Source organism: Octodon degus, unplaced genomic scaffold, assembly GCF_000260255.1.
Source record: "Octodon degus isolate 3935 unplaced genomic scaffold, OctDeg1.0 scaffold00192, whole genome shotgun sequence".
NCBI classification, from domain to species: Eukaryota; Metazoa; Chordata; class Mammalia; order Rodentia; family Octodontidae; genus Octodon; species Octodon degus.
In genome coordinates this window covers 1,733,804-1,756,435 of record NW_004524768.1, presented here as the reverse complement: position 1 = coordinate 1,756,435, position 22,632 = coordinate 1,733,804, and the positions used below count along the sequence as shown (strand labels likewise).

The 22,632-nt window shown below is 47.8% G+C and overlaps 1 protein-coding gene across 1 annotated transcript; it reads right to left on the bottom strand.

The window, feature by feature from the left end:
* Window positions 1-13,033: 13,033 nt before the first annotated feature.
* Gadd45g (growth arrest and DNA damage inducible gamma) lies at window positions 13,034-14,613 on the bottom strand. Its single transcript, XM_004644093.2, has 4 exons — window positions 14,433-14,613; window positions 14,064-14,165; window positions 13,722-13,935; window positions 13,034-13,627 (listed from the first exon to the last, which is right to left on the bottom strand). Exons 1-4 carry the CDS (start codon window positions 14,483-14,485, stop codon window positions 13,517-13,519), a joined length of 480 nt encoding a protein of 159 aa, XP_004644150.1. The 5' UTR covers window positions 14,486-14,613; the 3' UTR covers window positions 13,034-13,516.
* Between the last annotated feature and the right edge of the window lie 8,019 nt (window positions 14,614-22,632).

The following is a 22,632-nucleotide window of genomic DNA, read 5'->3' as shown; positions in this document are numbered from 1 at the left end:
ATTGGACGATGTTTCCTTTTGCATATGATACCACATTTTCTTTGTCCATTCATGCAGCACTGGATACCTTGGTTCACTCAACAGATTGATTATTACTGCTTATCATGACTAGTGCTGCAATAGACATGAGCATGTCTCTTTGATAAGCTGATTTCATTTTCATTGTATAAATATACAGAGGCGAGATTACTAGATGACTAAGTACTTCTATTTTTACCTTTTTAGGAACCATTATAGTGGGTTCCATACTACTAACTCATAGTCCACCAACAATTATAAGAGTTCTCCAAGACTTTGGCAATAATTTGTTATAATAATAAACATTTTCACTAGGGTGAAATGATATCTCATTATGGCAGTTTTGATTTGAAGTTCCCTGGTGATTTGTATTGTTGACCTTTTTTTCACATACTTGTTTGTCTTTTGTATGTTGTCTTTCATGCAGTGTTTGTTCACATAATTTGCCTATTATTTAATTACATCATTTGACTTTTTTGCTGTTTGGTCATTTGGGCTCTTTATGTATTCTGAAATTAGTCTCTTTGCTAATAAAGAGTTTGAAAAGATTTTCTACCATCTTATAGATCCCTCTTGATTCAGCTGATGATTCTCTTTGTTGTGCAGAAGATTTTAGTTTGGTGTAATCCTATCTGTCTACTTTTCATTTTGTTACTTGTATTTTCAAAACTCTTTGTCTAAATTAACATCTTGAAGGCATTTCCCTGGGTTTACTTCTAGAAGAGTCTTATTTCACGTCTTATATGTAGGACTTTGGCTCCTTATGAGTTGACTTTTATATACAATGAGAGATTCGGGTACAGTGTGATTCTTCTACATGTAAATACCCAGGTCCCCAGGACCATGTATTGAAGGAGCTGTCATTTCTCAGTCACTGTTCTGAGGTCCTGTTGAGTGAGAGTCAGTTAGTAATAGGCTGTTAACTTCTGGTTCTCCATTCTGTTGCACTTTTCTTTCTGCTTTTATGCCTGTCCTACAGTTCGGTTTACTATTGCATTGTGGGATGTCTTGCAACTAGCTAGTGTGAGACCCTGGCCATCTTCATTTAAATCGACATTGCTCTTCAGAGTGCTTTGTTTCCATATGATTTTAGGAATTTTTTTTCTACCTCTGTGAAGAAGGTTACAGGTATTTTAAGCCCAATATTTGTTTTTTGTCTTTTTGAGATAGGGTCTTGCTATACAGCTTAGGCTGGACTTGAGTTCACTTTGTAGTCCTCGCTGGTCTTGATCTCACAATAATCCTCCTGCCTCAGCCTCCCAAGTGCTGGGATTACAGGTATACTCCACCATACCTGGCTGGTTATAGGTATTTTAATGGAAATTATTTTGAATTTATAGATTTCCTCAAGCAGTATGGACATTTTAACACTATTAAATCTTTCATGAACATAGAAAATCTTTCTATTTTTGTGTTTTAAATTTCTTTCATCAATGTTTTATAGTTTTTAAGTAAAGATCATTCACCTCCTTCATTAAATTTATCCCTAGATCGGTTGCTTTGTTGCAATGCTTGGGTTGAACCCAGGGACTTCACTCTGAACTACATCCCAGTCTTTTCTTTTCTTTTTTCTTTTTTTTTTTTTTTTTTTGAGACAGGGTCTTGCTAAGTCACTAAATGGTCTAGGCTTAGATTGAACCTCTTTCTTTCTTTCTCAGAATTCCAGGTACATACCACCACACTCAGCTTCCTAGGGTTTATTACTCTTCATTTTTTTCTGTTATTAATTCGATGACTTTCTGGATTTATTTCTTAGCAGGTACACTATTGGTGTATAAAAATGTTACTAGCTCTTGGACATTGCTTTTGTGCCCTGCAACCTCACCAAGTGTATCATCTCTAGTAGTCTTGTGGTAAGTTGTTCAACTTTTTCTATATACAGAATCATGTCCTGCTGACCCAATTAATAGAGAGCTGGAGACTCCATTGAAAGATAGGGCTTCCCAGTAGTGAGGTATGGAAGTGTGTGTAAGCATGTGTGGGCATGTGTGTGTGCCAGTATGCTTGTAGGTATATCAGAGGGCACAGCTCATAGAAGTTTCAATGGCCCCATAGGGAAGTGGTGTCTGATAACTGAGAAAGGCTCTAAGAGCCTATTTGCTTCAGTCCTCTGCTCACAAAAGGAAGGGCTTCTGGTGAGTTTCTAGGGATACTGAGTCCTGAGGCAGGGGAGGCCAACAATACACCCCAGTAAGACCCTAAGTCACTGAGCCTGCAGATACAGTATAAGTTAAAGCTCAGAGAGGTACCACGGGTTTTTTTTTTTTCAGTACCAGTGATTGAACTCAGGACCTTGCACTTTCCAGGCAGGCATTTATTTTATTGCACTATCTCCCTGGCCCTGAGAGAAGTTCCACAGAGCAGGAGGTCACATCAGGAAGGAATTCAAAGTGCAGGTCTCCCATAACCTGGCTCCTAGCCCCTGTTCTGGTCTTATGGCTTAGTAAGGTCAGGTCCAGAGGTCAGGACTAGTGTCCTATTTCATCATCTAGCATCACCCTCTACTCTGTACCCTCTCTACTCTGAAGTCCAATCTGCAGAGGGCAGACCTTTCTTTTCCTAGCATCAGCTCAGAAGCTAGAGCCCGTGGGTGAAAGCTGACAACTATGGGGTGAAAGCTAAAGCTCCAGACAAGGTTAAATTCAAGATAGATACCCAGGCCACATGGAGATCGAATGTGGGGCAAAGGGAGGCCTTCTGGCCTCTTGATGGGCAGTCTATGCTCTGTAGACCAACAGTGCCATGCTATCCCCAGGGACCTGTTGGAAAGATGCTGCCCTGTACCTCCCAGCCTGCAGGAGATCACAGTGGATAGGGGCACCTTAGAGACAGAGACAGGCTGCTCTCACCAGGGCCAGGAGACTCTGAAGCCACGGGATAGCTGCCCAGAGGAAGTGGAGCAAGGTAGTAGCTGAGGAAGATCCTCCAGACATCATTTTCCCTGAGACACACAAACCTGAATAGTTTCGCACACCAAACTACTTTCACAAGGGCTGAGGAAGCCAGGTAGGAGATCACAGTGACTGGAGAGCCAGCCCAAATGTGCTGGAAGCAGACAGATGAGACCTGCAAGGAGATCTGCCCAGCTCCAGGTTCCCTGGGCTTTCTGGCAAAGGGAAAAAGTCTTTAGGTACAGTGAGCAGGGGGCAGGGAGGTGGGCTGCCTTGACCTGCAGACCATTTCCTACAAATGACCTAAGCTTTGGGACTCTTGTGGCTTTTAGAGCTTATCATTTAGTATCCAACCTCTTTATTAAGAGGGTAGCTTATAGGAGGGGTCGAATGATCCAGTTCTGTATTTTGGAACAAGTAGGAACTCCTTAACCTCAAAATCCCCCAACAGAAACCATGGTAGCCTTGGCCAGCAGTCACTACCACCTGCCCTGTGCAGGGATCAATTGTGGGCAGTTTGTGTTCATCCGACCTGCACAGTATCTGTGTCAGCTTGTAAAGCAAGGGTCTGCTTTCCAGACCGAGTTATATGGCTGGTTACACATGAGATTTCAGCTCTAGCCTCAATTCCAGGAAACTTCTCAAAACAGACATAGCCTTCCCTTACCTGGGGCGGTCCCTGTGTTCAGGACGCATGGTGGTGCACTTAGCCATTGCCACTGACAATGGTTTCCAGTAGCTGTGCCCCACTTTCCCAGTAAACAAAAGCTAAATATCTTTCTGTACACCCCTGAGTCTTGTCCTGGTAAGATTTTGTCTTAGTCCTCTAGGCTACTATAACAGAGCACCATAGACAAATCAGCAGGGACTTATATCTTCCAGCTCCTGGTGGTTAGAAACCCAAGAGCAAGACACAGTAGTTCTGGTAGATATTGCAGACCAACAGTGCCATGCTATCTCCAGGGACCTGTTGGAAAGGTGCTGCCCTGTTGAAAAGGTGCTACAGACCCTTGCAGATCTGCATGGGCCTCCACGATGCTACTTCCTTGCTGTGCGCTCTGGAAGGGAGGTGCATTGTCCTGATGTGGCTGAAGATGCACAGGCAAAGCAGGGACTCAGCTCCCTCCACAGGCCTCTGAATGCCTCCCCAAAGCCCACCTCCCAAAGCTGTTGCTCTGGGGATTAAGTTTCCAACATATGACCTTTAGAACACATTGAGATCCTAGCACATGGCCTCAGCCAGCAGGTCCCGAAGTTGACCCTTGAGCCTGTGGTGATGACTGACCAGTGCTGAGAATGGTCTGCTGGAGGATGTGGCCTGGGACACACAGCTTCTGGTCCTAGTTTAACCCAGATGCCCCTACCACACCCTGCTTCATTTGTGCTGCATGTTGCTGTGAATGGCTGATAACCAGAGAAGGGGGGAGCAGGCTCAGCCTGGCTTCATTCCAGACATTGGTGCTCTCCTGGGCTCCAAGGCAGAATGGCCCTTTGACTTTGGAACAGCTGCCTTGCCCAAGGGGATCTGTGACTCTCCATCAAGCTTATTAGGATTCAAGGCAGGGGTCTTTACTAGAATAGCCACCCCCAACTGGCTGTGGAACATGGCTATAGGCACTCCCTACTTCCCTGATTCTTACCTGCCTCTCCAGTTTCTGTAGCTTCAGTAGAATAGGTGGTAGTTCCACACCTGAGTTTTCTTTGGGACTTTAGAAAAATAGAGAATGTTCAGAACAATATGCAGAGGCCATCGGGCAAGATGGCTCCCACTGCTGCGCTCCCCACACAGGGACTGTGGACACCTGCACTGCCTGGAAGGAGGGAAAGAAAATATCCAAGACAACCAATCCATAAGAGAAAAGGTCCAACCTGGCTCACATGTCAATCATTTGACCCCATTGCTCCGGGCCCATGGTGAGTTGGCGCATCACATCAAGAGTGTCAACAGAGCCAGACCACTCAGGTGATGACCAGGAAGCAAGACAGGAAGAGGAAGGGCCCACTTCAAGGTCACACCTTCAAAGCTCCAAGACCTCCTATAGGCTTCTCCTCTTAAGGATTACACCATCTGCCAAGAGCAGCATGCTGGGAGGGAGTTTTCCCCAACATTGACCTTTGGGGGGACATTACAGATGCAAACATCAGCACCCCCAACCTTAGGCAGCCCACACTGATCTTTGATAACCAACCACTAACTCCCTGGACTTGTCCTTGTGAATTATTTTGGTCTTGCAGAGCTAGAACTTGAGTGATTTGCAGAAATACAAGGGCAGAAAATGAGTACACAGTGCTTGTAAATGGCTTTCCTGATAGCCAAGCACACAACTGGCAGCCTCTTTCCTGGAAATTTAGCATGAAATTCTTGTTCAGCACTAGGAGTTCCATGAATTCCTCTGCTGCTGTGAGTCACTCCAAGCCACTTTAATCTTGCAATGAAAAACGATACTTCCTCCAGAATATATGTTTCTTTTCTTTGCTCTTTGCTTTTTACTGCAGTATTGGTGCTGTTGCTTAGAATTCTACTTGCCTATACTCAATCATAATAAAAAGCCAATACTTTTTAAAACATCCTCCTGAATTTTCCCACTCAAGAAAGAGAGGATATAAATGAGGATCCCCTAAGCCACCATTACAGGTTGGGGATAGGTGAAGAGATAGTGCTGGAAAGTAGAATTGATTTAAACTACCATGTTGCATAACTGACAAGATTGGAACACTCAACCACAGCAAGCTCTGAATGCTGAAAAAAAAAAAATGAATCATAGAAACTGGCAAGTCCCTTTGCTCTCTTGAGGTAACAAAGTGAAACCACATCAATTGCTTGGTAGGAGATAAAGGTGGTCAGTGGTTATAGGACCAGAAACCCACTAGGCAGGGAAAGAAACACTTCACCATCCTTTCAGCAAATGTTCCCATAACTGACTGTGTTCTGTCTGCCTCGGCTTCCAGACAGCAAGCATAGGCTCTTCCTGGATCTCATTGATCTACTTTTCCACTCAGAGGGCTAGTGAGACCTACAAATGGCTCTGTTTCTCCTAACAGGAAGCCATGAGCAACAACAGCCAAAGAATCTTTGCTGTAACCAGAAGATTACAAGAAAATCAGGTCAAGTTACAAATGTCTCAGGCCAGAGGAGACCCCATGTTCTCACCCACATCCTTGCTCCAGAGAACTCCAAGCTCTGTGGCCCATCTGCCTGCCATGGGCAAGTGAGCACAGGAGCCACATTGTCTTTGGCCGGCTTTCAGGAGAAAGATCTTGTGGGTGTGGCCAGAAAACTCAAGTCCCAGAAGAAGACCTAAAACTCCCCCAATGCTTACCTGCAGCAAGAAGCTTCACCTCTTAGAACCTGTTTCTTCACCTGCAAAATGCTGAAGAAAGAACTTTTCTTCCAAGATTGCAAATCTGTGATTTAATGGCACTTGGAAATTTTTAAATAAGGAGAGGGTTTGGGGGTGAAAGTTAATGACTCAGCGGCCCCTGGGTTCTTGATTCCACAGGAAGGAATGTGGAATAGAAGACTATCTATACAGTCATACCCATCATACAAAGTTACACTTTCTGCAATTTCAGTTTCCCTTAATCAGTCATGATCTGAGAACTTTACATGGGAAATTTCATAAATAAGTGCTGTACACATTTTAACCTGAATTACATTATGATGTTATAATTTTTTTACATTATCATTAGTCACTGTTAACTTCTTCCTGTGATTAATTTATAAATTAATCTTTATCACAGATATGTATATAAAAAAAGAAAAGTGATGGGTGGGGTCCACAGATTCTAGCCACAGTTTCAGGCACCCTTGAAGGGCTTGGAATATATCTCTAAGGATATGAATTGTGGAATCCTATAGGGATGATTCGGCTTCAGCCACAACCAGGAGTTGGCCAGAGGCACAGCCAGCCCACTGACCCCTTGATGACATTAAGATGCCATGTTAATACTGTCAATCCCTCTTCCTAGGGCCATCCCTAGGATACTTAGGTGAAGCCCTGCTTGATGCTGGCCTCTGACATGGAGTGAGAAGTCCAGTCCAGCTCAATGTCTTCTCTGCCCAAGGTCCTACCAGGCCAGAATCAGAATGTTAGCCTGCTGACCTCCTACTTCAGTTCCCTAGAATTTGATGCTGTGGTCGCGACTCAGTTCCCTGGGTCCATTGGTAGGGTGAGACTCTCATTTCCTTGATGGCTGTCAGACAGGATCCACTTGTCCTATTTTTAAGGGTCTTTTCATTCCTTGTTTTCTGGCTATCTCATCTTCAATGCCATCAGTGATGTGTGAAATCCTTCCACAACTGAAATGTTTTTCATTGTCTCCTGTACCCAGCCAATCTCTGCTTTCCAAAGATGCATGGGATTGGATTTGGCCCATGCAAACATTTCCCTATTTTCAGATCTTCTCTGTAGCCATCATGACACCCAGAGAATCCCTTAATCTCATAACTTGAAGAGGTGAGTTTTCATCAGAAGACCATGGGAGAACTGATGAGATGTCATCTGGGATACCACCTAGCAAGATTCTACCACCTAGGATGATGATGATGAAAGCTTCCAAATAAGGTACAGATATGACCTGCTGCCCGTGGACCCCAAAAATTGTCCTGGGTTAGAGCAAAGAGGCTTGGGGGTTCAGTGAGAGCCCCTATAGTGCTGGCAGGATCCCTATCTGCAGAAAACAGCTCATCTGTATGGGATTGTGGGAATCTCAGTGTTCTCAATAGAGAAGCTTTTCATGTGAACTTCACTGCTTTGAGCCTCACACTGCTAGCTTCACCTTTGTGCTGGAAGATCGCCCTGCAGGAGGAGTGGGCAGCCAGGACTGAGAAGCTGTCCCTGACACAGTGTTTTCAGCATGGCCTCTACCCATTTCTGGTCAGAGTTTAGTTTCCAGGACACTACATCTTCTAAAGTGTTGTTCTTGTTCACCCAGAAATACTATCTCATTTTGAGGCTTGGAGGATGTTCACAAGGAAAACACCCTATTGATTATGACCTAGCATTGGCTTCAGGCAGGCACAGTCTTGTGTCTGCTGCTGCCTGGTGCTTCTTGCCTAGGGACTGTCTGAGGGATGGTGGCCGCCACCTCCTCTCCCCTTTCTTCCCACTCTGTACCTGCCCCAGGACCAGAACAGTCCCATAAATCCCATTTCTCTCCATCCCAGATGATCCAGGTGCCAAGGGAAGGTACGAAGATGGGAAAGCAAGCTGGGGTCTGCTCAGGCACCCAGGCCAAGGTGCAAGACAAAGCTGCAGCACATTCTGCTGAGGCTGCAGCCTTTCCACTGCCTGAGAGTCCACACCACCCACTCCCAAGTGTGTGCAGCAGGAAACATTCCCATGTAGCCCCAACAAGTAAGAGAGCGAAGGGCTGGGATCCCAGGAAAGAGATAAGGATCAGGAGTAAGAGTCAGGACAGAGCACCAAACATTCTCAGAGTGAGAATGCCAAAGCATGTTAGGGAGCCTAGAACCATCTATGCCTAGGCTGGGGTATGGTAACAGCACTGTGTATTGTTACCAGAGCTGAGAACCACAACAAAGCAGGATTCTGCCTTCAGGGAAAGAAAACAGTGAGGAAGGCATGGGGCCAGTAAAGTCAGCATGGCTCTGTACCCTGGCTGGGCCCTTTGTCAGACCAGGCCAACCTGGGGCTCAGTCAGATCAAGGCATTGCTGGGCTGGACCTCCACCCAGAAAGAGGAGCAGCATCTTTTGCATATGAGGGAGCTAGGGATGGAACAGGCTGGACAGTCTCTCTCAGCTAGAGCCCCAGGGTCAGGCCCAACTCCTAGAAGTAATATGCAGGAAAAAAGGCAGTTTCCTCCTTGTCTGAGTGCCCAGTGCTGGTCTATAGCAGGACACCACTTGGAAAGGGTGGGGGGATGGGAAAGGTAGAAGGAAGCAGGAACAGAACAGGAGAAAACGTACTTTATGTCAGTCAGCTTTCACACTGCTGAGATACATACCTGACACCTGCAATGTAAAGTAGGAGGAGTCTAACTTGGCTCATGGTTTCAGGGGAGTCAGTCCGTGGCCCACTGGCTATAATGCAGAAACGTCATAACGAGAAACTGTTAAGGAACAAAGTTGCTTAATGTGTGACAGCCAAGAAGCAGAAGGAGGAAACAGTGCCAGACAAGAAGGGGCCAGGGACCAGAGGCAAGACCTAGACCATAGGGCTATACCTTCATTACCCACCCAGACACACTGCAAAATGTGTTTCACCAATCCCCAGAGGGAACCCAAAGCCAATCAGGTTAGCACCCTCCCTAACCACAGGAAATGAAGGAGAGAGAGATGGAGAAGGAGGAGGCAGATTTTAGAGGAGGGAAGAAAGAAAGAAGGATGGAGGATGGAGGGGAGAGGGGTGCAATCAGGTGTGCATGGAGAGTCACTCTAAGTCTTCTTAGGAAGGCACATCACCAAATTAGAGGACGGCTGGTATGGGAGAGAAATCAAAAGGATGGAAATAAACGGAAGGTGGTACTTACAGCACCAAACAGCTGGAACTTGAATGGTGGTATCTCTTCTACGTGATCTCACATGAAAAATTCTCATGGGAAAAGGGTGTCCCTGGCATGCACAGTCCTTTGCCATCATCTTGTAAAGGCTGGCTGAGTGGGAAACAGAGGGATCTGAGGATCTGTGTCTGGGTTCCTCCATACAGTATTGTCCAGACCTTCCAGGCTGGCAAGGACCAGTTGGGAATCCATGCCCACTACTGCCCCAGCATTGCACATGCCCTAAAAAAAAAAAAAAAACACCAACTGGACTTATCAGGGTTGAGTGAAAGCATGTTAGAACTATGAAGGGGGACAGCCCACCCTCCCCAAGCTGTCTCTTCCTTATCTACCACCAGAAGCTCACAGACTCTGAACCTCTCTGCTGAGATGGTAGAGTGATAGAGTGCCTGGCTAACATGTGCAAGACCCTGGCTTTGATGCTCAGCACCAAAAGAGTAAGGAGAGACAGAGACAGACAAAGACAGAGACAGAGAAAGAAGAAAGAAAAGGAAGGAAGGAAGGAAGGAAGGAAGGAAGGAAGGAAGGAAGGAAGGAAGGAAGGTAGGTACAGAGGACTGGCCACGGGTTCCCAGGTGCAATCACCTCTTCCTGGCACTCAGCCAGCTGTCAGCTTTCACAGGGCAATTTCTTCCAGCACTCAGACTTATTAAAAGAAACTATGAAGGACAACTTCCTTTGGACCACTTGGAGGACATATGCAAATGAAGAGTCCAGAGGCCAATATATTGGGAAACTAACTGAAAGTGCAAGAATCATGAAAAAAACAGAAATGCATGTCTGCTCACCAAGCCAACCTCATGCCCTTTGTTGTGCTTGCCAAGGTCCTCTGAAAACTTCATTTGTCACTTTTCTCGACTGGCTCTTTGTAAACCTCGGGAGCAATATGCATTGTGCTGTTCAAGCAAACAGTTTAGAAAATAGGTAACACAGAGAACTGGAGTCCTTAAAAATAAACTCAAAAATAATTTTGTCCTATTGTTTTAATAGTGCCTTGGGTTAAATGAGGGAGTCTGGATCAGGGCTACCCACTGCCCTCCTGGCAGCTGTCATTGTCCTTTCAGTCATCGTCATTTCATTTGTGTGACAGGTGATATGCCAGTGCAAATCTGTGTAGCAGTGATCCTGCACAAAACATTTTTTAAAATAAAAGATAGTGTGCAACTTTCATTGCACTGGTGCACAATAGGTCTGCTTCAGACAGTGACACTGGAAAGCTTTTGGCAAGCAGGGGTCCACCTTGTTCAGTGAGGGCCCCAGAATAAAAACGTTTCCCAAGGTGGATCACAGGCTCAAACATGTATTTTCATTCATGTGCTGGAGTCTAAAGGTTCTTCACTATACACACGCTGCAATAGCATAGGAATAAAAAGGAGGGACAAAAATCAGGGTGAGCCAAAGGCAGCTTCCTAGAGTGTCATGTGTGTTTGTAGTCTTACATGGTATATCAACCCCAGAGAGAAAACAAAAGGGAAAAAGAAACTATAGCCAACATGGGTGATTGTGGGCTAGTTACCCATTCTTTCACTATGTTCTTTAATATTTTTGTATATTGCCATTTCTCATGAAAATAGCCTTCTTTCCTAATTCAGCCTACCAGCCAGCAAGGACTCCAGTACCTGGAAGCCTAACCCAGCAGGTACATGTTGATTCTGAAACTAGACTCTCAATTTCAAAATCTGCTAATCCACATGGGATTATGTGGTGTTGAGCAAATATTTTCATTAATTTTAAAGTATCACTGCCACTCACATTTATTCATCACTTTCTAGAGGCCGGCATCGCACACAGCTGTCTGTACAGTTGCCTCAATCTGCACATGACAGTCGGCATGGACAGAGGCGCATATGTGCCAAGGGCAGTGGGAGGCCTTCAGTGCAGTGATATATTTATAAAGAGGTGTTGTATTTGCTGCCTTGATTATTTCATTTAAATATATAAATGTGCATTCACCAAAAACAAAGAAAGGAGACAAGGAAAGGGGAGACAGGAACATACTTTCAACACATGCGCACACACACACACACACACACACACACACACACCCTTTCCCCGCATCTTCTTCCCTCTGCAGAATCTCCCAGCTCCTGGAGCTCCAACAGGTGGCTGTGCATTAATCTCCAGCCAGGGGAAGCCAAGTTTCTTATGGGCTGCCAATTCAATATTCTCCAAGTGCCTGGCTGGGAGGAAAATCTGGCGGCCTGCTTTGTTCAATGTTCTGCTGAATTTACTCATTTAAGGGTACATTTTAAAGTCATTATGCCCTTTGTGTTTTATTACAGCATGTGATGGCAAATGGTCCTTTTGCCAGAACTCACCCCCCACAAGACTCCAGTAAAGAAAATTCAAGATTCGAGACAGCAAAGAGGTTAAACATTAAAGTTGTGCACAAACACAGTTGAATTATTTCATTGGGCTTCTGCCTCATGGAAGAGTAAATGTTTTTAAGAGCTAATAAATGGGAAACAGGATGCTTTCTTTACTGGCAGAGTAATTAAGCTCCTATGGTTTTCCTGTTGTCTTGCAAATGCTTGGACAATTTGGAGAGAAATTTAAAAGTGGCACTCAACCAGGCAAAGCAGCCAGCTCCAAGGACTGCTGATAAATCAGCAGAATGTCCTTCTTAGAAAAACAGCACTCCACCCCGCCTTTCCCGAAGGCTCTGGCTGCTGGGCAGCGGGCTGACAGCATGCAATCCCCACGTGCACATCCCCTGCCACAAAGCAGCTACTTATAGCCAGGCACAGGGCGTGAAATCAACACATACAGCCCTAATAAAAAAAGACCAATGCACTAAGGACATTTTCCCCTGGATCTTTCCTAAAGACAGCCTCGACTTAATTTTTTCTTTCCTGTAAGTCTTTAAAAGGAATTGTGAATAGAAGCAAATCCTCTTTCACGCTGATGTGGGCAGATGACACTCAGAATAAGAGATGGCAGATGCCAGCCCCACTCAAAATTGCTCACGCCTATTTATATAGAAGCTGCCTTCCAGTTTTTGCTCAGACCTTGTAAGTTCTATCGCAGCCATGACAAAACGATGATTCACACTTTGAACGCAGTCTTGGTGTCATATTTGATATTAATACCTTTGTTGCATGGCTTTGTCAGAGCAATTAAGAAGAGAAAGTCCCTGTGCAGCAGCCTGCCCCCATCCTCAGGGACCACAAAGGGCAGGGCTGCAGAAGGCAGCACGCATTGTGTAGGAAGGCTCTGGCCTCCTGCAAGCTGTTCAGATAAGCAGCTGTCGGAGGGGAGGGGCGGGACCGGAGGGGGAGGGGAGGTACGGTGGCAGAGGTCACAGTCATCGGATTGGATTGCAAGCCTTGAGCTACCGGGGACACCTTATCTCAAGTATGCCTCTGTCTTGCAAGTTTCAAATCTTCCTAAAAGAAGAGCAACAGGAGTCAGGCTCAAGTTTACCCTAACGCTCCAGAGCGCGTCCCCTCCCCCACGACCAACTCAAGGAGCCTGCAATTCTTGCGCAGCAGAAAGATGTGAACAGGTGCCACCAACTCCAGGGAGTCCCAACAATCATCTGAAACATCTGTCACCACCTCCTTGACATAAGGATCCCCTACCCTCAGTAAAAAGCCTAAGTTTGTTTCAACAAGTTTATTGTAATAATCAACGCTTCATTGACAATATCCTTTAGAAAACGAAACATTGCCCGGATCCCTTTTGGAAAAGCAGAGCAGCCTGCGAAGTCTGTCAGGCTCCAACGGCTGAACCAAGTCCAGAAGGCCTGGCCGGCCCTCCCCACCTCAGGAGGAGCGCAGGTGCTGAGTCATGCCTACCCAGCCAGTCTGTCCTTCCCGGCCCTGAGGGCCAACGTCCCCACCTCGCCTTCCTGAGCCAGCAGCCACTCCGGACACTCGCAGAGTCCTTGGCTTGGGCCAGCCTGCCCTGCCTTGGCCCAGGCCCTCCTGGGGAGGCCCGCTCCTCACTCTCCAGGCCTCCGCCTGCCAGGCTCCACGCCGCACTCGGGTGTCCTCGGAGGGCCCTTCAACAGAGCCAGCAGCGCGCTAGGCGCCCCGGGGCGTCACTCCGTCCTCGATCAGACCAAGGCTCCAGCCGGGGCGGTCACTCCGGAAGTGTGATGCTAGGTACCCAGTCGTTGACGCTGCGACTCTCCTCGCAGAACAGGCTAAGCTTCTCCAAGGCTGGGTCCTTCCACGCGTCCTCATTGGGGTTCTGCCAGGAAAGCACAGCACGGGGTGAGTCAGGACGGTCGCGATCCAAGCCGGTTCGGGGGAGACACCGCGGAGGGGGCGGAGGCGGCACTCACCGAAATGAGGATGCAGTGCAGGTCGCCCGGCGCAGCCCCCTCGTCGCCAGCGCCCACGATCGCTGCCAGCCTCTGCACGTCGCCCACTCGCACGATGTCTATGTCATTCTCGCAGCAGAACGCCTGGATCAACGTGAAGTGGATCTGCAGCGCGATATCACCCTCGTCCTCCTCGTCTGCGGCCAGCACGCAGAAGGTCACATTGTCAGGGTCCCTGCACGGAAAAGGAGAACCACAAGGTCAGGGTCCGCACGCCACGGTCTCAGTGCAGCCCTGAGTCTCCCTCCCCCTCACCTCCCAGTCCTAGTCATCTCATCCAGCCCAAGCCGCGTCTATACTCACACGTTCAGGACTTTGGCTGACTCGTAGACGCCGGCAGTGAGACAGCCCTGGCGCTGAGCCGATAGCAGCAGCTCGTGCAGCGCTTTCCCGGCTCCCTGCATCCTGTAAAGAGCCGCGCCATGAGTGGCAGCCCCCAGACAACGATCCCTAACTCCAACCTGCTGTCTGGCCAGCACCCGGGGTCCGCACCCTTGCCTCTGGTTCCCCAGTCCTGATTGAGGGCTGGCACTCAGGCTGTCCAACCCCAAGAGTGCACCCCTGGCTGCACAGCCCCGGTACGACGCCTAAACTCTGCCGGCTCCAGTGCTCGGCTCACACCCCAAGGGCTTCCACCCCTTAGCACCACAAGTTATGAATTCGGACGCTCACCTAGCCGTGCTTTCCGGAACTGTGTCCTGCCCGCGGACTTCTTCCAGAGTCATGGTGCGGTTGATGAGCTGCAAGTTATCCAAAGTCACGAGCGCAAAGGAAACTCGAACGCAAACGCTTACACCAGCTTCCCCAGCCCGGCGCACCCACCGCCAGCGAGTGAACACTGCACTGACGCGCCTTCCTTATGTAGGCCGGCAAGTTCGGCACCGCCAGCTGGCGAAAGGCTGCGCTCCCATTGGCCGGCGCCTGCTTTCTGATGTAAATGAGACGGCAGACCTAGGGCTCGTGCCAGAAGGCCACGTGGGGAGGGCTGAGCCGAAGGGAGGGGGGGTGACAATACCTAAAATCTGCCGCTTTGTCGGGGTGTTACCAGGCAGACTGGAGCCTGCAGATTTCATCTCGCCTTTTTTTTTTTTAAGTCCTTAAAAGGAAAGCTAAAGAAAAAAAAAAAAAAAAAAGGAAGAAAGAAACCCTTGTTTGCTAATACACCGCAATTTATGAAACGCACATTGCAAACTGTAAAAGAATCTTGCTTTGCATTTATTTTTACAGTTTCCTTGCTATTTTTCTTTTCCTTTTAATTTAAAGTTTTTGGAGCTGTTGCACTGAAACCGACAATTAAAGTAAAAGCATGCAGCAGTACAAAAGCCAATCAACACAGTCTTGCAGCCGACCCTGGCCTCCCGCGCGGCCTTGAGCCCTGCAAGGTGGGCGTAGGACTGCTCGAACGCACCCACCACCCGCCGGAGGCGAGCGGGTGGGGGTGAGGACAAGCAGATTGCTGCCGGGACACGCGGCTCGTTTGCATTTCTATGGGGGCACACAATAGCGGAGGTCTGGCGTGTGGCAGTTTGCAGGGGAGACAATCAAGGCTTTCTCTGCCTAGCAACACTGTCCACCTGCCACTGGATGGGGTGGGCAGGGCCCGCGGTGCGCTGGGGGTCACCGGGTTGCCTGGCGCGTGGGCATCGAGGCCGCTTGCCGTCCCTGACCCCGGGTGCGTGTGCCCTGGCCCGCCTCATCTTCCTGAGATTCGAATCACCAGCCCTTTGCACGGGTGCAAACAGCCCCGCGAGTTGCAAGGAGCATGATGCTGTCGAACCGGAAAACCACGGCTCTGGCTTCGACTGCGCGAGTTTGGGGAACTCAGTTGGAGAATCCCTTTCCCTGGGCGCCACCTACAGGCTGGCGGAACAGATCCTGATCTCCTCAACTCACCTGCCCCCACACAGTTTCACCGCAGCTCGAGGGACTTGTCCTGGGACCCCCGGAGCAGAGTTGCGCAGCAATGCGGAGTCCACAAAGCGAACGAATACGACTCAGAGTCAAGCCTGCAGAACAAGGTCGGGAGTAGCAGGGCTCCCTGGGGCACGAATTTCCACCCTGGGCTGACGGGGTAAAAGCTTATGTCTTCTGCGATTTTACAGTATTATGCGTTATAAAGGTTGTTTTCTAGTTATACAGTAATAAAAGTGGAAGAGAGCTTGGGAGATTGCTGGCATCTGACCGTTGGTACAGCCGAGATGCGCTCGGCTCACCCACCGATGCTGATGCGGTACCCTGTGAGGAGGGAAGTGCGCGCTGGCTTTCCCTTTTTCTTGGAGAGACCTGGACATTTGGTGATCGCGTGGGTTCTCTGGAAGCCTTCAAGCCTGGGGCGAAAATGAGGGCATTCACTCGGGCTTTCCTCAGGTGGGCCGCGCACTTCTGAACCTCCTTCGTGTGTCCGGAGGTTGCCAACGCCCTCGCTTTGTGCCCCCCACCCCACCGGCTCCTGGGGGAGGAGACTACTCGTCCTGCATCGCCCGCGCTTCCACAAGTTTGCTTTTGCTTCCAGGCAGCTGAGGGGCAGCTGAGACCCAGGGTGTCTCAAAAGCAGGAGACGGGGCAGGATGCTCGATGTGTTTACCGATATTTCCTTTCTTTCTTTCTTTTTCTTTCTTTCTTTCTTTCTTTCTTTCTTTCTTTCTTTCTTTCTCAGTAGCGTATAAAATACTCTTGCTCTTTAATTGAATAAAATACATGTTGAAGTGATTGGAACTTAGATATGGCTTTTGTTATTCTTCTTAAAATGTATTAGTTCCAGGTTCCCAGGAAATGTGGAAATCAAGACTTATCAGATATCCGAGCATCCCTCCGATTTATAACACCAGAAATCTGCCCACAGGCCAGGCCAGAGGAAACAGGGCCCTGCCCCCAGAGGAGGCCAGGCTGGGAAGGCCGGGATGCGGGTGGGGGAGGGGCGGCAGCCAGTCTGGAGCTGCCCGGGTGATTGACAGCCCCTGGGGCCCTGTACTTTGCTCACAGGTCTGAGGTATTCAGTTACAGGAAACTACTTTCTGACAAAGGATATGGCTCTATTGTGTCAGTCCCAGTGGGTCCAAAGTACCCCCTCAAGAAAGGACAGTTGTACCAAGGGACAGAATTGGCCTACAGTCAGACCCACAACCACTGCAGTTCAGACAAATGCCTAAGCTGCGGACCTGGGTGGCTCCGTGTCCCATGTGCCCGTCACACTCTAGGTAAGGAGTGCCCAGTGGCTTCTCGAAGACTTCAGATGAGGATGACGCACCAATAACACTAGCCAAATGCCCTACTGCCTGGCTGCTTGACCATGGCTCTCCCAAGCTGCATTTGTGGGAGGCTGCTAATTACGGCCACCTGTGTAGCAGTCTCAGAAAAAATATGGATGTTTAACTTCTCTTGGCAACCAGAATGATTGGGCTACCATGTGCCTAGAGTCTGTGGTGCCTCCATGGTCACCGTCCCAGGGGATGGGGCACGCAGGGTTCAGCAAACTAGAAGCTACCATCCAGTGAGACACGCCCCCCTCCCACCACCACACTGGGGACTTTGCTCATTGATGTCATCTACCTATCTCCTGCATTGCACAAGTGACTCATCCTACATTGAGCAGCAAATCAGGGGCAATGTGATGCCACCTGCGGGGGGCTGTACCTTTAGGCTTTCTCTGAATTTTAATAATTCAGGGGACAGATTCTATCTGCAATCTTTGGAAAGGAACTGAAGTGTAAAACTCACAATAAAGGGGTCTGTTTCCTACCAATGGAGTCAAAGAAATTCAGCATCATTTGTGTCCCAGATCCTACAAAACATATCTGCTAGGGTAGAAGAGGGCTCTTCGCAGCACTCTGGGTTGGCTCCTTTCCAAATCATTCTGAGTCACTGTCACTCTCCCATCCCATCCCTGCCAGCCTTATCCAGCCTTTTTTTCCCAGATAGAACAAGTTCCCTTGGATGCTTGTGCTTTTTTATTTTTTATTTGTAATTGTATGTATTTGGTACAGGGTCTCACTACACAGCTCAGACTTGTAGTGATCCTCCTATTTCAGCCTGCTCAGCGCTGGAATTACAGGCATGTGCTGCCATGCTGTCTTGGTAGCCAGCTTAGCATGCCTGGGCTGGGGCTGGCACAGCATGTGGTACTGGGGATCTGACCCGAGCCCTTGCACTTGCCTAGGCAGGCACTTAGACTACTGAGCTATCTCCACAGCCCCAGTTCTTGTGCTTTGAGAAGAATGTTGGGGGTTTTTTGTTGTTGATGTTTTTGTTTTCTTTCTTTCTTTCTTTCTTTCTTTCTTTCTTTTTTTTTTTTTTTTTTTTTTTTTTTTTTTTTTTTTTTTTTTTTTTTTGTGGAACTGGGGATTGAACTCAGACCCTTGTGCTTGCCAGGGAATCACTTATTCTACTGAGCCACCTCCCTGGCCCCCCAAAAACTCCTCTATAATAAAACAGTCAGCAGTGACTCCCAGAACATAATTTTACATTAACTCAAAAGAGGAACCTGATCTTTATGCAAGACACATTGCTATTACTCAAAACCCAGCAGCAGCCTCAAAAATGCATCCCAGGCCCCGAAAGACAGTCTTTCTGGGCTGCTCTGACCTCCTGTCCTCGAAACTGTGTTACTCCTCCATCATGAAATGAGTATCTGCAGGTGGAGGATGCTCCTGATGACAGCTGAGACAGGAAACAGGAAACTAGGAAAGGAAACCCTGGGACAGCAAAGCTGGACATCCGTGGACAGAGCTTTCTGGAAGGAAGTTATTTGGGGATGTGCAGCGCACAGCATGAGGGTATCATTAGCGCAGGGAAGCCTGGAACATCAAGGGAGGGCTGCATGTCGCTGTGCCTTTGATCCCTTCTCCATCAACAGCAAGGAATGCTTCATGCAAACACTTAGAATAACACTGCATGTTGCTGAAAACTCGCAAGAAGCCATAGGGCTTCTGGCTTTCTGGTCTGGCTATGAGACCGAGTCTCTGAGCCTCGGCTTCCCCATCTTTGCCCTTCATGCATCTTATAGAAGTTTTCCAAAAGTTATTCCTGGTCACATCATGGCTCCCTGCGGTTTGGCTGGGCAGACATGGTCTGCAGTAACTCATATATTCAGATCTGACTTGCTAGTGCTGCCTGGCAAGAACGGATGATAAGCATTCTCTGTGTCATCCTAGGCATGCCGTGATGTCACACTCAGTCTGCAGGCACAGGGAGCTCTTGCCTGAATCCAAAGTCTTTAAATTTAGGGTGAACTTTCCTTTGTAAGAAAGTATGCTAAGGTACTGTAGCTACTCTTCTGAAATCATTAATATAGCACACAGGACAGAATAATCAAACCACAGAGATTCTAAACTTCATTTTGTTTTGAAAGACAAGTAAGAGAACATGTATTAGTACCACCTGCAACAAAGAGGCAGTGCGGCACTGAAGGGTGAACTTACCAAAGTCATACTCAAAGTTGGTATGACTGGGTCATACTCAGCTACTCACTCACATTGACCTTTTGTATTTAAAAGATTGTATTTATTTATTTTGTGGTATTGGAGATTGAAGCCAGGACCTTCATACTGTGCTACATCTCCAGCTGGATTTTTTTGGGGGGAATGGGGGCATACTTTTTTGTTGTTGTTTTGAAGACAGGATCATGCTAAGTTGCTAAATTGCTCAAATGGAATTCAAAGTTATAATTCTCCTGCCTCAGCTTCCCAGAGTGCTGGGATTCCTGCTACGTGCTACCATGCCCAACTTGAACAAAAATGCTTTTGGGTTTTGTTTTGTTTTGTTTTGTTTTGTTTTGTTTTGTAGGACTATGGATTGAGCTCAAAGCCTTGCACACAGGGTATGCACTCTACCACTGAACTATACATTCCTAGCCCAGTGTATGATTTAAAGTATGAAGAGTTCCTGCTTGCTGATTCACTCAATCCACTTTTATTAAGCTCTTCTAAAGAAGGACTTTGCACGCACACATGACAAATGTTTATTGCAACATTTCTTATAGCAGTGTAAAATTAGAACCCAAATTTTTTTAACTTTAAACACCTTAGACTAGTGTTACCAGAATAACTGTGAAGCCAGAAATGAAACATTATGCGACCCAAAAAAAGTACTTCAAAGAGCAATCCATGGCACCGTAACTCTTTATTATGTGACTAAAGAAATCAAGCTAGAAAGTTGTGCAATTCAAAATTTGCAAGATTCTTTAGTGTGTATGAATGTAGCTGTAAGAAGTATCAAAATAGAAACAGTGGTCATAGCTGAAAGTGATGAGGTTGCTTATTTGCCTCACTATGTTTGTCTGTATTTAAATGTTCTACAACTTGATGTTTTGTAATGCCAACCGAGACGTTGTGTGTACAAAGTACTTTAACACTAGAGGACCCTGCCCAGCTGACTCCTGCTCAGGCCACTGTGCCTGATGACTTGGGTCAGTATGGCAGTAGACCCAGCAGCCAGATGTCTGTGCGCCACTTGACTTGGGCCTGTTCCTGTGGCCGAGTGACAGGCGTATCCACATTCAGAAGATGGTCCTCATGTGACTGGGTCAGACTTCCATGCCCTCCGCCAGGGTCCAGCAGCAGGGACTCTGACCTGCATGTGAGCTGGCCAGGAGCCCTGGAAATGCGCCCTCCACCCTGCAGCGCAGAGTTGTGAGCAAGACTATCTTCTACTTCCTTCTTGAGGAAAAGGTCTACTTTGCAGGGGTGAATTGCAGCCGTGCATTATGACACCTGCTCCCACTGTGCAGAGTACATGGGGAAACCCTAGGAAGTCAACGGCGTTAAATAGATTCAGCCTTACTTTGAGCCTTGACTTAACTTTTGATGTTTGGCCCTCATCCATTTGAGATGGCTGGGACTGGGCATGTTCCATCATCACCGCCATCACTACTGGCATGACCATCATCATCTTATTTGCTTGACTGGCCTTTCTTTGCTATATGCCAGCATGCCAGGCACTGTGCTAAGCGCTTGAAGAACATTACATAACCCTGCAACAGATCTGCTGGGTAAATGCGATTATCACCATTTTGCACATGAAGAAATGGGCTCAGAATGGCTAAGCAACTCGACCAGGGTCGTACTGCCGGGCAACAACAAAGTTGAGTACTGTAAACTCCACCCATCTTGCTGGCTCCGGAGTTCCTGGTCATAATTAAGAGGGAAGAGTGAAATTCTCTGAAAAACTTTTCCTAGGACAAGATCATGAGCCTAAGGTGGGAGGATTGGAAGCTGGAGCCAGCTTGGGCAACTTAGTGACGTAGCAAGATTCTGTCTCAAAATACAGGATGGTCTGAGGACTTAGCTCAGTGCCAAGGCCCTGGGTTCAATTTCCAGTACTGAAAAAAGAAAAAGTGTAAAATCATCAAGTAAGGGAAGATTTCAGAAACCTTAAGGAGCCCCAAGCCGCATGGAACCTGTCTGGGAAGTGGTCACAGGGTGACATCCTGTGGCTAAAGTGCATATCACACCCAGAACAGAAATGCAGAGCTTATTGCAGAGCCGCTCAGAACTGCAAGGCTGCCGGCAGGTTTCTGCATGCCAACACAGCTCCAGCGGCTAGGGGCCTGGACCCTCTCCCATTGAAGTCCAGCTCCTGAGGAATCAGGCAGGCCTCGCAGATGGTCTTGAAGGGCTTGGTGCCCACGTGATAGGGCAGCCTGAGTGACTAACCGCAGAGAAGAGAACTGGCCTCAGGGCACCGACAGCGGGGCAGTTGTGATACCCAGCTCCACTTCACACGTGGCAAACTGAGTTTTCTGCAACTAGATGACCTGCCCGAAGTCACACAGCTAACAAAGGAGCTGGCATTCTAACTGCTATCTGCTAGGCCCCACCTTTTGTTGACCCTGCCATCCTATGAGTAGAACGTAGGGTCACAATGGAAGAGCTCCCTGGGGTGTGGGGTACAGCCACATGCTCAGTAAATTCAGGTCACTGTGTTCCACTTCCTCCCCACCCCCACTTTTCCTAGCAGAAGTAGAAATAGTGACTTTCCCTGTGGCGTTCGGTGCTTTAGGCAGCCTCGTCAGCGCATGCTGTGCAGAGCGTGGCTGTTTGCCTGCTTACAGATGCATAAGCACATGTAAACTCGGAGGGACACCCAGGGCCCGTCCTTGAGGACATTTCCAGCCCTGCAGTCTTGGAAGACTTCCAGGAATAATGTGACAGGAGCAGTGGTGCTTAGGGCAGGACATCCACTCTGCATAGCTCTCGATGCTGGTGCAGCCCTGACTGGCCCATCCTTGTCCCCTTGGTGGTTAGGGTTGTCACAGTACCACCCCCACCCCCAATGATGCTCTCTATAGGACTTCCTGCTCAGTGCAAGCCAAGATCAGCTGCCTTCTCTTCCCTTCGGTGCTTGGCAGAAATGCAGAACCTCAGGCCCAGCACCGACTCACCATATGGAATCAGAACCTGCATTTTCACAGGCACCTGGGTGTGTGATGACTGGTGGGAGTCCCGTGTGGGGAGCAGGTGAGAGAACGTTCCCTGTGCCTTGGTCAGGTGAAGACACCAATGGAAGAGTCATAGAATAAGACATGGAGGCAGCAAATGAGGGCTGGGGTGTGTGGCAGGGACCTGGCCCCAGCAGGTCTTACTGGCTGGAAGGTGGCTGAGGAAGAGAATGACAAACAGCAGGTGTACAAGTGGTGATCGAAAACCATGATGAGTGTTTGAACTTTAAAACTTTATTACAGTAAAAGACACCATGTCGTTAGTACCCCTCAACATTCCTCTTTTCTCTTCTAACACACTTTCCCATCATTCTTTCCACTTTCAGAAGCATTTCTTTTTTTTTTTCTTTTCTTTTTTTTCAAAGTTTTATTGATAAACAGATAGCAATGAGACAGTTTCAAATCAAATTGGAAGTACAGTTTCAACAAATAATACAC

Coding starts and splice junctions, on each gene's coding strand:
- Gadd45g (XM_004644093.2), bottom strand. CDS start 14,485: ATGACTCTGGAAGAAGTCCGCGGGCAGGACACAGTTCCGGAAAGCACG. Junction 14,166..14,432: donor GTTCCGGAAAGCACGGCTAG/GTGAGCGTCCGA, acceptor GGCTCTTTACAG/GATGCAGGGAGCCGGGAAAG. Junction 13,628..13,721: donor TGCACTGCATCCTCATTTCG/GTGAGTGCCGCC, acceptor CTTTCCTGGCAG/AACCCCAATGAGGACGCGTG.